This window comes from Pyrgilauda ruficollis, unplaced genomic scaffold (genome assembly GCF_017590135.1).
Source record: "Pyrgilauda ruficollis isolate IOZ18807 unplaced genomic scaffold, ASM1759013v1 scaffold25, whole genome shotgun sequence".
In the NCBI taxonomy this organism is placed as follows: domain Eukaryota; kingdom Metazoa; phylum Chordata; class Aves; order Passeriformes; family Passeridae; genus Pyrgilauda; species Pyrgilauda ruficollis.
Genome location: NW_024523822.1, coordinates 5067736 through 5081443, shown reverse-complemented (window position 1 = coordinate 5081443; position 13708 = coordinate 5067736). Strand labels below are relative to the sequence as shown.

General features: G+C 37.9%; 1 protein-coding gene across 6 annotated transcripts in view; it reads left to right on the top strand.

The window, feature by feature from the left end:
* GPBP1 (GC-rich promoter binding protein 1) overlaps positions 1-13501 on the top strand; it is a 37997-nt gene extending 24496 nt beyond the window's left edge. For 4 of the 6 annotated variants that reach the window (XR_005955412.1, XR_005955411.1, XR_005955410.1 and 1 more), the window contains 7 exons: positions 889-1073; positions 2023-2163; positions 2622-2786; positions 6049-6233; positions 9553-9655; positions 10324-10678; positions 10765-10901. Coding sequence is in view for 2 of the 6 variants with exons in the window: in XM_041470764.1 (XP_041326698.1) it covers positions 889-1073; positions 2023-2163; positions 2622-2786; positions 6049-6233; positions 9553-9655; positions 10765-10923 (938 nt within the window). In the remaining 4 variants the exon portion in view is untranslated. Of the gene's footprint in view, positions 1-888; positions 1074-2022; positions 2164-2621; positions 2787-6048; positions 6234-9552; positions 9656-10323; positions 10679-10764 lie in introns of all 6 variants that reach the window. The other 2 variants (XM_041470764.1, XM_041470765.1) reach the window with 1 other exon arrangement.
* Positions 13502-13708: the final 207 nt, after the last annotated feature.

Sequence of the window (13708 nt, the reverse complement as noted above, 5' to 3'; positions counted from 1 at the left end):
TGTTCTTTTAAAAAGGGTTTTTTTTTTTTTTTTTTTTTTTTTTTTTTTTTTTTAAACAGAGGCTGTAATGACTATGTGAAGTAGAATTGCTTGCAGGGAGAGGAGATAATGCTTGAAAAGGCTCTTAATGTACAAAATATATATTTATATATAATATATATATATATAAATATATATATAAAATATATATAAGGCATATACAAAATATAGATTTTTTTACTTTTTGAAAATTTTAGAACTCTTTTTAATGGATGTTCCTTAACACTGCTCAATGGCAGTTTCTCTAGTTTGATGGCTGTGTGTCTCCTAATTTGTTCTCCAATGAACATGGAAATTTTGTCCTGTTATATCCATCTGAAGCATGGAGCTAGAGAAACTGTCACTGCCATGGTCTAATGTGTAGTGCACATCCTGTCTCATGTTTATAGAACCTCAGTGCAGAGCTCTAAACTGAGCTGTTAATAAATCTATAACTAATTATCCTTTAGGAAACCTTAAGTGGAATTTGAAAGCCATAAACTCTTTCAAAGTTTGAGTAACTATCAACAACTAACAGTATTTTGATTGTAGAATTGCTATGCAGCAGTCTCTAGAAGTGTGTAGCAGGCTTCTTTGAAGAATGTATATTCTTTTAAAAAGTGCAATTCCTGCATTGCCAAGTGAAACATTTTTAAAATTACGATTGTAAAAAACGGAACAGAACCTGTGTTTTTCCAGTTTTGCACAGTATGTTATTTGTGGAACTAATAGTGATTTAAGTTCCTGACTTATGCCTGTTTGCTCTGGATCATATGGCTGCCAGTACCTTATGAACTAAAAACTAGTGAGTTGTGTACACAGGTACACACACACACACACATCTATATACATACTTCTTTTTTCTTCCAGAGTACCCTTTAAATCCTAAATCTAGATCTCAGAGAATGCTGGTCATTAAAAAAGGCAGTACAAAAGAGCTGCAGATATCTGGATTCCCGGTAGTGGGAAGTGTTCACTCACAGCCAGTAAGGAATGGAACTGGCACAAGTGTTTTTAAAGGATTAGTCCCCAAACCTGTCACTCCATCTGCAAAGGTGAGTATTGGATACCAGTGTTATGAAAACATGCCTAAAAAAATCATGCTGTAGTTCTGAATGTGTTTTTTTCATCCCTGAGAATATTGTTCCTAGATTATAATGTATTCAACACTTGCAAAATGCAACACACACACAAAATGAATAGAAACAACTTTTTTGCATTTTTCATTTTAAATTATAATTTAGTCTCTCTTTGCTTCTCATCTACTGCTTTTGAGAAGTGCAGCAGCTGTACAAATGAGAGTAAAAATGGTATTTCAAACTTACGGAATAGCAGTCCCTTTTGTATGTATGATTTCAACAGAACAAAATTAGATATGTTGTGGAGAGGTATAGTCAGCATAATAATACCATCAGAATTTATCCCAGTTAGACATGACATTATAACTTAGCAGTGTAATTCTGGTCCCTTTCCAAATACAACTTTCCATATGCATAATCACAGACTATTCTGAGTTGGAAGGGATCCACAAGAATCACCAAGTCCAGCTCTTAAGTGAATGGTCCATATGGACTTAAAAGCCATGACTGGCATTATTACCAGGCTATAACCTGGGCTGAGCTGTTCTCACTGGCTTCATCTCTAGTTTTTTGTTTCAGGAATTTTTCTGTGCTCTTGAGAGCATATGATAGATTAGTTCTTAACTCTGTAACATTTTGAATCTAAAATAATGCTGTTGGAAGTCCCATATTTAATTTCCACTACCTCAGATATGAGGATCTTAATTGTTTTGAAATTTTAGTTTTTATATAAACAGCGTGAACAGTATTTATGAGCAGATGAATTGCTCATAAACAGCCTCTTTTCCACAAGAAAACAGATGTTTGCACTACATTAAGGTTGCAGTTATGATTTGCTTTTGCTCAATCATTTTTATGAAGATTCTTGAAAAGAATCCTTCTGTAGTTAATGACTCTTTACATCTCTGTTTATTCTTCTGTCTAGCCCACACAGTGGAAAAGCCAAGCAAAAGAAAACAAACTTGGGAATGCATTTCCTCATGAATCTGCATATGGTGTTCGCAGTTTCAGTCCTTTCAAATCAACTGTCAAGGCATTTGCTGTAACACAAAATGCAGTGAAAGAGGTAAAGTAGTAGCTGTAGTTAAATTTATAAAACATTTAATATGCTTAAATGAGGATGGGCAGTAAATTTTATACAGAATTGTATTAAATATATTTTTTTGGAACTTAACGTGCGGGAAAGGTGGAATGCACATCACCAGCCTTAAAGTACTGCAGTTTCTTTGTAGGTTTGATTTAGAATAAAAACCCACGTTAGAAAATACAGCCTGATACATTTATACTTCAAAACTGCTAAAGGTATTACATGTTTCAGAAGGCCCACTGTTCACTTAGCAGTGCTCCATAAACCTGCATCTCTGGGTTTACATCTAAAAACTGTATATACCAAAATATATTCCCTCTGCTTTTGACTCTGAATACAGGTGAAACCTGAAAGAACAGATACCTCTGTCTTTAATTAAAAATTTTCTGCATGAACATGCTTCTAACATCCTTTCTTTTTCTGACTTCCTTCACTAGTGTAATCGGTCAAATTCTTCATCCCCTGTTGACAAATCTGGTCAGCTTCGTTTAACAAAACTGACAAGAATGCGGACTGATAAGAAAAGTGAATTTTTGAAAACATTGAGAAGAGATAGAGTGAAAGAGGAACATGAAGATGAGAATCATGATGGGCAAGAGAAGGTACTTTTGTTCATACTTAACTGTAGGTCCAATAGGTTTCAGACAAATTATAAACTACTTCTTATTTTGCTGTAAATAGCTGTTAAGTAATGGTCTTGGATCCATAAATGAAGGAAAAGAATTACCTTTTGATGAATTTGAAAACATTGTTCCAAGTACTACTCTTCCTCCAGTGTTGCTTTGTAGTTTCTTTTTGTCTTTCTGCAGTATATGTTAGTGCATGTTCATGACTTAAGTACTTGTGTGTCTTTAGCAACAATAAAAAGGATAAATTAGGCTTAGTAAACAAACTTAATCATACATCAGTTTATGTTGGAAAAGACCTTTAAGATCGAGTCCAGCCATTAACAGTACTATCAAGTCTGCAAGTAAACCATGTATTCAAGTGTCACATCTAAATGGCTTTTAAATACCTCCAGGGATGGTGACTTAGCCACATCACTGGACAACCCATTCCAGTGCTTGACTACCCTTTCTGTGGTAGATAGTCTTCCTGTGAAGAAAGTCTTCCTGGGTCTAACCTGAATCTCCCCTGACACAACTTGAGGCCATTTCTTGTGTCCTGTCATGGTGTTGGCCAACCCCCACCTGGCCACAGCCTCCTTTCAGGCAGGTGTAATGGCCTTGGCCTTTTGATCCATCCTGTCCAGACCCCTCTGCAGAGCCTTCCTGTCCTCCAGCAGATCAGAATTCCTACCCATTTTGGTGTCACCTGTAAACTGACTGAGGTGCACTTGTCAAATCATTGATAAAGTGGTCAGTACTGAGCCCTGGGGAGCCCCACCCATGACCAGCCACCAGCTGGATGTAGCTCCACTCACCGCCACCCTCTGGGCCCAGCCATCCAGGCAGTTTTTACTGAGTGAAGACTGCTGTTGTCCAGGCCATGGGCTGCCAGCTTCTGCAGAATGCTCTGGGAAACTGTGTCAAAGAAAGGCTTTACTGAAGTTCAAGCACAAAACATCCACAACCTTTTCTTCATCCACTAAGCAGCCGCCTGGTCATAGGAGATCAGGTTGGCCAAGCAGGACCTGTCTTTCCCAAACCTGTGCTTGCTGGGCCTGATCCCCTGGTTGTCCTGCATGTGCCGTGTGATGGCACTCACAGTGATCTGTCCCATGACCTTCCTTGGTACCATGGCGAGTGACATGCCTGTAGTTCCCTGGAATCTCCTTTCAATACTTTTTGCAAGTGAGCGTCATATTTTCCAACCTCCGGTTGCCTGGGACCTCTCTGGTAATCCAGGGCTGCTGGTGAATGATGGAAAGTAGCTCAGTGAGCTGCCAGCTCCCTCTGTACTCTTGTGTGAATCCCAGCTATTCCCAACAGATTTGTGGAGGGCAGTGTTTCATACCCTGGCTGCTAGTTATCCTACAAAACAAAAATGTTTGTTCTGCTTCTCAAACCATTTCCTTTCTAATTAGTGTTTAGTTAGGCAGCAGTTCTGTATTCTTGGTCTAATTATAGGAGCAACAGCTCAATATGTGCATAAACCACTGGTTCTAACTAACTGAGAACTTGAAGGCCTGTAATGGCTGTGTATAATATGCATCAGGTTTCTTTCAGTCTGAATTGATTTATGCGGTGTTGATACTAGAGAATATTTGTGTCAAACGCTACCAGCCACCAAGTTATCATACAAGTTATCCTAGTCCAAGTGAAGATAAGTATTTTATTATTCAGAATGAGGTGATTACAAACCTGTTTGCTGTAAATGAGTGGCTTAAAATGTCTTATTAAAATAAAAAATCCCACGAATTAGAAATCAGCCAGATAAACAAGTGATTTTGACGAAGTGATATTAGGCTTCTGAGATATTAAAAAGGAAACAGTGCCAGTGTACATTGCTCATAAAAGTGTGATTGACTTTCTGACCCTGATCCTATTTCAGGCAAAATGCAGTTTGGGACTGCATAACTGAGCTGGGATTGTAATGGGACTGTATAACTTAGCTGCATGTGTGAGCTAAGAAAAGCCTACATCTTTTCCTTAGGTATTCTGTGACTGGTTGCCCTGAGATGGATATTGGGGATAGCTTTGTTCATGTGTTCAGGAAATACACAAAGATTTTGATTCAAGATTAGAAAGATCTTACGAACCATCTAGAGATTCTGAAATAATGAGGCAAATTGTACTCAGCAGCTGAATCACACTTGGAAGAAGCTGTTTTACCCTCTATATTAGAACTGCTTAGTAAATTTATAATTTTTTCTTGGTATTATGTGACATATTCTTCAGGCATATAATGTAACAGCTGAATGTATGTTTACTGGGACGTGTTCTTAACAATATCTTGCTGACTGTTCTAATATTTCTGAAAGCAGACAAGTTGTGAGTGGGAGGGAAATGGTGGTGGCGTTGATCCTGTGCTCTGAAGTATGACTTCTTACAGGTGCAGAAGATTGCATGATTTCCTCCTGCTATGGGTAATGCTGTTATATGCCCAGTTTAGGGATTTTGTTATTGAGAAGGTGTTAAATAGATCGTGATTGTACTCTTCTTTGTTTTTGCAGTTGGTAAGACTTCTGAGGCTATTTGGCTAATTCATAAATATGAATTACAGGTTGCTGAGTAGAGTAGAAAGAAATACCTCATGTTTATAGACTAAAGACCTTTTAATCTTTGAGTGAACCTGAGCAGTCAGCTTTGTAAATAAATTTTCTTCCTGATTTGTATTTAATGTCTAGTAATTTACAGTTGCTTTTCACAACAGCCTGAGGAGCTGGGGTTAAGTGCATATGTGTAAGTGGGCTTGTCTGAATTTAAAGAGCAGTATGCAGTCTTTCTGAATTCATGTCAGAGAATTTGCTATTTGAGATATGGGTGTTGTGACCTGTCCCTTAGACAAAGTAAACTTCAGAACTCATATGCTTTCAGACTTCTTCTGCCACATACAGCTCTGATATTTAATTAGGAACAATAAAAATTCAACAGCCCGTTATTTTTTTAAGTATGAAGAACAGCTGAAGTACATTTGAATTTTAAGATATGTGTTAAACTTTGCAGAAAAAAAAAAAATAGGGGAAAAGCACATGAGTTGCTTTCTGCATTACTTAATCAGTAGCATGTCTCAGGAATTCTGTAACATGCAGGTATTGCAAACACCATAAGGGTGAACAGAATTACCCGTGAAGTACAGAGTCTCTCCATTTAAACTTAATTTAAACTAAACAGAACTACTGAATTGCAGCACTTCTGGATGTTTACTTATGGATGGAATTCACTTTTACATTTTGTAATGTAAAATTGTCTTTGTGTTTAGGATGATGAGTCCTTCTGCTTGCATAACAGCAACAGTCCTCATTGTGAGAGAGATATAAACCGAAACTTTGAAAATGAGATTCTGCAGGAGAATGGCAATGCTTCAATTACACCTCAGCAGATCATTCAGACTTCAGCTTTCCCACAGGCAAATGTTCTTTCAAGCTCACTTGAGGCAGAGCATAGGTATGTACTGTATACAACATAAAGAGTGTTCTTTCATGGTAACTGATCTTACTGGTTCAGAAGTCAGAATCTGAAAACTTGGAACACATAAAATGTTTCTTCAGTAACATAAAGTGTATCTTTTAGACATGTACTAATTTAACGTGAGATATACTTTGTTTCTTAGACCTGTGTACTGACTTAACATCCAATTTTTAAGTAAAGAAAGTTTATTTCTTAGTAAAAATATGGCAAACTACATAGTGACTTCATCCCTCTGGTTTTGATCTAGGTGTCTGGGAGGAAAAATGTGTGTAATTGCTGTTTGTATTAAAAATACTTTAAATGCTGCGTCTTATGTAAAACTTCAGTGAGCTTTTCATCATTATTAAAGTAGTTAATTATTTTTGTAGCTGACTTGTTGACACTATTAGTGATACCACAAGACAGTCCACTGGAAGGTGAGAAAGTAATTTCATGAAAAGGATTGAAACAATTCTGTTATCCCAGTATCCCAGTAATCCAACTGCAGTAGCATTTGGTAGATGTGAAAACGATGCTGCTAGATAATCACAACCCAGTCTTATACCAGATTCTTATGGTTTAGACAGATTTGTTTGGGGATTTTTTTGGTGATAGAGTCTGTACATTGTACTAGACAACTCTTCATTTTGTTGTGCCTGTGGAAGAAACTTTCATTTCCTCTTACTCCTGCTGAGTATGAAGAGTGCAAAGCACCCTGCTCTGTTCCTTTTTTCCCACCATTGGCAACTTCACTGCCATAAGTGACACCAGGTGGGATGAGTTCTGTCACTGGAGTGTTGTGGATGGTGGCAGGCTCCTCAGGAGGTGCAGACACCAGGAGAGGTGGGGGAGTGGTGTTGTACCTAATGGATGGGGCAGAATATATGGAGCTTGTGGCTGGTGATGGCATGGTTAAGGGCCTCTGAATAAGCATTAAGGAGCAAACATAAAAAGCACATGTCATTCTTGGAGTCCACTGTAGGCCACCCACCCAGCATGATACACTGACTGTCCTTTAAGGAGCTAAGGAACACCTCTAAATCAACTGCTGCTGTCCTAATGGGGGACATCAACTTGCCAGATATTAGTTTGGGACACCAAAAATAGAAAATGGTGTTTGCCATTGTAGGGAGAAAATCTGTGACTTTCAGGAAGAGAGGATGTTCTTCATCCAGAGGATAGCTGTGCACTGGAACTGGATTCCCAGGAGTGTGATCACAACACCAAGCCTGACAGAGTTCAAGGAATGTTTGGGCAGTATTTTGAGTCACAGGGTATGATTCTTGGAGTTGTTCTGTCCAGGACCAGGAGCTGGATGCCACATTCCTTGCCACATCCTTCCAACTCAGGATATTCTGGGAGTGTGTGAAATCTGTGGCCATTAGAGGCTCATGATTTTTTGACTGGCAGATGAGAGTCAAATCTAACTCTTAGTTTTTCAATTCAAATCACTTTAAATAGCCTTGTTAGGATTTGTGGGCAAGCTGTCTCTCTCCCAGAGAGGCTGTGTGTCCATACTGGCACAGCGCTTTGTGAGCTCAGCATACATGTGGACAGATGTTATGGTTAGCCTTTTTGTGATAAATTGCACTATGGTTCACCACCTTAGCTCCCAGATTACTTTTGCATACCTAGTAAAAATACTGGCACGCTTGGTACAAAAAGGCTTCCTTCCTGCTGGGGAAGTTTCCAACATGAGGCAATCCTGTTGGTGTCAAGTTGGCTAATCCAAAGTAATTTTTTTATGTAGTTCATACTTTTAACCATTCTAGAATTATGTCAGTTTAAAGGGACAGTGGTGCTGCTAACATTACAGGATGTTGCTTTAAAGTTAGTTAGCTATTACCTTAAATTTTACTTACATTAACAGAAGCTTTGTAACTATTTACTTCACTGAATGCAGTGCTTATGTCTGAGCTTGCTTGCAGTAAAACTTAAAGTCAACTCTCATTGAACTGCATTTAGCATTGTGTTTTTTGTACAGTGTATTCTCTTAGAGTTTTGGATGACTTGCGTATATTTTTACTGCATCTGATGATTTGATTCTTCCTGCCTTTTATGCTTTCTGATTTGGTCCAAATGCAGTAGGGAATACAATTTCCATTTCTGTTACTCCCCTACTGACTTTTTTTTTTTAAGCAGAGTAATGCTTTTCTCCTTCTACAATTCCAGGCTTTTGTTATGGTTCTGAAAATGATCACTGGTGGCTTTGGTTCCCTGCAAAATTACCCAGAGCACATCCACTGTATTGGGATATAGAGTTCTTTGTGGGGAGGATTGTGTTGACAGACATTTTTTGCTTATATCTGCCTAGATGAAGTGCCTGGTATGTGGTGTCAGCTGTGAGTTTGTCTTACTATTTTAATATATTCACTGTTTTTTAGCTCTTAAGTGTCAGCTCTGGCATACATTTTGGAAACCTCTTTGTTTTTTGTGAAATAGCTTTAGTCTACTTAATGTGGTTTACCTGAAGAAGATGCTAATCCTTTTGGCAAAACCTTTGCAGAAAGCAAACTTAATAACTTCATTGTTAAATGTCACAGTATCTTCACCCTCAGATGAACCCTGTTTTCATACCATCTTCAAATGTAAAACCATTTTGTTCCTGCTCAGATACTGCCCTTCTTCTTTAGGAGCTAGCCAAAACATGCTGATGACTGCATCTTTGTATATCTCAAGCTTCGTTACAAGAGGAGTCTTTCTTCTCCTCATTTCTTCCCCTTATCTCAAAATCCACTCCTAGCTGTCTGAGCTGAAAAACCAGCTTGTGCTGTGGGTCCTGACTCAATTGTGAAGAAGCTTGAGACGGCTCTTGACATTAGCATGTGATATAAAAAAGAAATCAAATGAGGCCATTGCATCCTGAATTGGTTTCCATTGAGGGACACCACCAATATTCCTTATGCCTTGCTCTGCTTTGTTGCTGAGGAAAACCTGCAGAGTCCCTCAGTGTGTCTTTGTCTCTTTATACTGTTCTCAGCGGAGTGAATACATTGCTGCTTCACTGGCAGCATGTTTTAAGTTACATTAACAAAATACATTCTTACTGTTCTGACACAGATCTCTTGCCTTAGAATGAAGGTATAGTTTTTACCACATATGGTGGTAGAATAGGTCATCTTTGACCACCTGAGAACTCAGCTTCTCTGCTTTACGTACCTTTTACAAGGCTTTGAACTCACATAAGAGTTTGTGAAAAAAAATACTGGCTGATTAATCAATGCATTTGTTACAGGTCTTCAGATGTGTGTAGGCAGAGCTTGAAATGTTTGAGTGTGTGTGTCAAATTCCTAATGTTGTCCTTCTTAATTTAAAGGTTGTTAAAGGAGATGGGCTGGCAGGAAGACAGTGAAAATGATGAAACATGTGCTCCACTAACTGAGGATGAGATGAGGGAGTTTCAAGTCATTAGTGAGCAGGTAAGACTGAGTTAATTTTCTATTATAAACCTGTAGTTGGTTACCCTAGATCCTCCTTTTGAGGAGGATCTGCAGTAATTTTGATCATTAGAGATGTTGCTGTTCCACTACCATTTCAGTACTGTGCATTTGGAAGTATAGTTGCTTCCAAAAAATCAGGTACCAATGCTGACTGTAGCTCAGGCCTATTCACAAAGCATCAAGGGAAGGGTAGGGTGTACTTCTGGGTAGTTTTAAGTATTGTTGGTGGTATAAGTGCACAGGCTTTCAAGCTCCTCAGCTTAGCCTAAAGAAAGATAGTCTTCTTTCAAGGCTTTTGTGCAGTTTCTGTGCTACTCTGAGAATTTCTTTTTTGGGACTTGAGAGACATTTAATTTACTAGTGGCAAAGTATGAAAAGGTAATCTAGATTTGATTTTTCCTTTTTAATTTTTTTTTTAAATTTATTTTTTAAATTTTGTTTTATTAGGAGTGTTGTGTATACCTGGTGGGGTCAGTGAGAAGGAGTCAGGAGAATAGTGTGTAGTACTAAATCTGAACATTTGGTAATTCCAATATTATTGGAAATATTAATAATTTAATATTGGAATATTAAACTTTCAAGTGCTTGTCTTAGTGCACACATTCTGCGTGGTATTGAAAATGCAATAATTCCTTTCTTTTTTTCAGAATCAGCTGTTTCCTTTCTTCAGTGTCTTTGACTTTCCAATTGCTGAGATACCCATTCCTCTCTGCAGCATCTCTTCTGGGCCCCTTCCCTATTGCCCTTTGCCCTTCTTAGCACAGATGTTTGCAGCACTGTGGGAAAGGGGACTGGATTGCAGGGAGAGACCATTTGGGAGAAAGGATCTCTGGGGCAAGATGTGTGGGGACATGGGTGAGCACAGGGTGAGCTCTCATTGACTGCAGGAGTTCAGCACAACTGGAGACACTGGGATACAGGTGGCTGGCCAGAGGTGAAGGCTCGCAGGGGAGTTACCCTTTCTGTACATATGAAAAGCTGTGGATCCAGCGTAGCCCAGAGGTGAAGATGCAAAAAGTGTTGAACTGCAACAGATTGTTGTGTTTGGCATTTTCTTTCTCTAAATGTGTCATGTTTTCACATTTCAGTTACAAAAAAATGGCCTTCGGAAAAACGGCATTTTGAAAAATGGCCTCATCTGTAATTTTAAATTTAGCCCCTGGAAAAACAGCACTTTCAAACCTGCACTGGAGAATGAGGATTCTGAGACAAGCAGCAGTGATACATCAGATGATGATGATGTGTGAAGACTTCTGTAATGCCTGTAGAAGACTATTTGTTCTCGTGAAGATTTGGGGATGTTTTGTCCAAAAACAAAAATTGTAATTTATGTAGTAACATGCCCATTACAGGAAGAATAATGTGACTGTTCTGAAGGAAGCAAGTAATGTTTTGTTGGGTGTGTTGAAAATCACTATAATTTCTTTGTAAACGAATGTTGTAGAATGAGGCCTTGTGTTGACCCAGCGTTAACTTCCATCTCTGAAGCATTTCTGACTAGCAATGTGGCAATGTTACAGATCAGACTTTCTCACTTAATAATAAAAGCAAAGAATTGTGTAATGTCTTGCAAAGCTTCTGTCTTAAAATGTTTGAGGAAAAAAAGGGCAGCTTGACACCGTGTTTTGCTTGCCAAGTCATTTTTTTCTTACAGTGGAAATCAGTGAGTCCACTGTGTACACAAAAAGGGCAATGTAGCATGTTGGCCTAAAATGAGCAAAGTGCACTAAAACTCTTCCTTAACTGAGTTGTTGAACTGTTCTACAAATAACTGCTCTTTAGCCATTTGTTGTGTTGTCGTTGTTATTAATGGCAAAAGACCCTGATGCTACAGTTCCAAATTTCTAGAATTAACTTTTAAATTGAAAGCTTTAAGGGGTATAGCAAGACCCTTATTCTCACAGTGACTTGTGGGAAAATAAGGCGTTTGATTTTACTATTCAGCATGTGGAAAAATCATTACACTGACTGGATTTGTCCACTACATGGGAAATAAACTGATCTACAGAGTATTGTCTCAGTGCATAGCATCACGGGTATTGTTTTTAAAACAGCTAAGTTTGTTTGCTTTTATATTACATGTACTCTGGCAGCAATGCAGTTGTGCATTTCAGTGCAAGGTAAAAATACTTTCATCACCAGATCTTGCTTTTATAGGAGCAGAAGTATATGTGTGCAATAACCACCTTTTTTGCTTACTCAATGTCAGATTTTTTCTTTATGATCTCACATTTAAAAACCAATAGTGTATTATTTATAGTTTTATTTGGTTTATTTTAGTTCTTTAAATGTTCTCCACAGTTGTACAAGCTGTGTAGCATTAATTCATAAGCACAACTGCTCTTGGGGATGTCATATACGTTTATAATATAGCACATATGTATATATAGACATTTCCCTGTCGAGATGTTTTTGAATTCTACTACTTCTTATAGTAAATTATTTGCAGTTTAGAACTTGAAAGTAAAAATATTTATAAAGTTGAGATTCTGTCCATATTTCTTTAGGAAAATACTTTTTTTATAAGGTGGCATCAATTTTGGGCCAAAGTTGGTATGTTTCTCTTTTTTATTTATTATTAATTTAAATAGATATTTCTTTTCAATAGGTCAGTTTCTGTATTAGAAGAGGCTTGCAAATGTTGATGTAATTAATTTCGGCATGGTGTATTGAAATACTTCATCTCTACTCTCAATTCAAGAGGATAAAAATGTTTCTTTTTTAAAAAGTAAACTGCCATATCTGTAATCATGTTTTTCCTACCTGCATGCCTTAAACACCTTTTTCCTTTCCCTCTCCTGAATTTTTTTTAATTAACTTTGACACACGGGTGTAGTTTGTTCACTTTTTGGTTTTCACATACTATAAACAGGATCTTCTGCCTCTCTTAATTATATAGTGATGTGTGGATGCACTGTTTTAATAGTAAGCGAAAGTGTTTTTTTCCATGGCATTTCTCAAAGTGGGGTGTAGGCTTTCCCCCCTTTATTCAGTTTAGTAATAAATGTCACCTCAGTAATTAACTTTCTGAGAAGTTAATGTAATTATAGAAGAGCTGTGTTAAAATTGTATACAGGTTGGAAATTTACAAGTTGCAATTGAGAAAACTATCTTTAGAGGAAGTAGGAGTACTAGTCATACTTGGTACTTCTTCTTTACTAGGTTATATGCTGAAACTGGTAATGGAAGCACTGATTATAATGAGCTGTGGGCAAAGCAGGTAGCAGGAATTGGGCAGTGGTTTTGCTTTGTAGAGTGAAACACTTCATAACTTTTCTGTGTGTGGTTTCTCGTGTCTGCTGATACTTGTGGTTTAATTTCTGATTGGTTGTACCAGTTCAGAGACCCCTCAGAAGTCTGTGTGGCCTTTGGCTTAAATGATCATCTGCCTGCTCTATTACTTCTGTTCAGCCTTCACTGCAGTGTGGGAATGGGTGAGATTTGGTATTTCCACTGAGGAACTGGATTCCCTTATGTTATATTTGCTTATGATAAGCTGAGTAGAGTACCTGTCGTCTTCTGTGTCACCTTGAGAAACTCTTAGTCACTTACTGTGGGAACTCTTTTAGTTTTCTGTTTTCCTGGGGAATGTCACTCAAAACAATGTTTGGTTTTTGTAGTATACTTCCATAAAATGTATGAAAGCATTTTATTGTATGTTTCCTCTTCCTTTTTTTCAGTGCTTGATGGTGTAGAGAAGAAGGAAATTGGATTCTCTAGTATTTAACAATGCAACTTTATCCATCTTTGACTTCGTTACTTTCCCAGGGCAACTTAAGTAGTGCATTGGCCTTTTTGTTCTCTCATACATAAACCATGATCCATTCCCAGAATAAGTCCTCTCTTGTTTTTCTGCTTGAGCGGGTATCTGTGTTAAAGGATTCATAAGTTGGTAACTAAGCTTGACCATTTCCTTCATGGGCACTAGTAAGCTTTGGAGATACTTTGCCAGTGCTGGGCTGACAGAGCTTGACTTCAGTGGTGGTAATCACAGGTGGCTGCATGCAGACATGATTTGAAGTCACTACCATT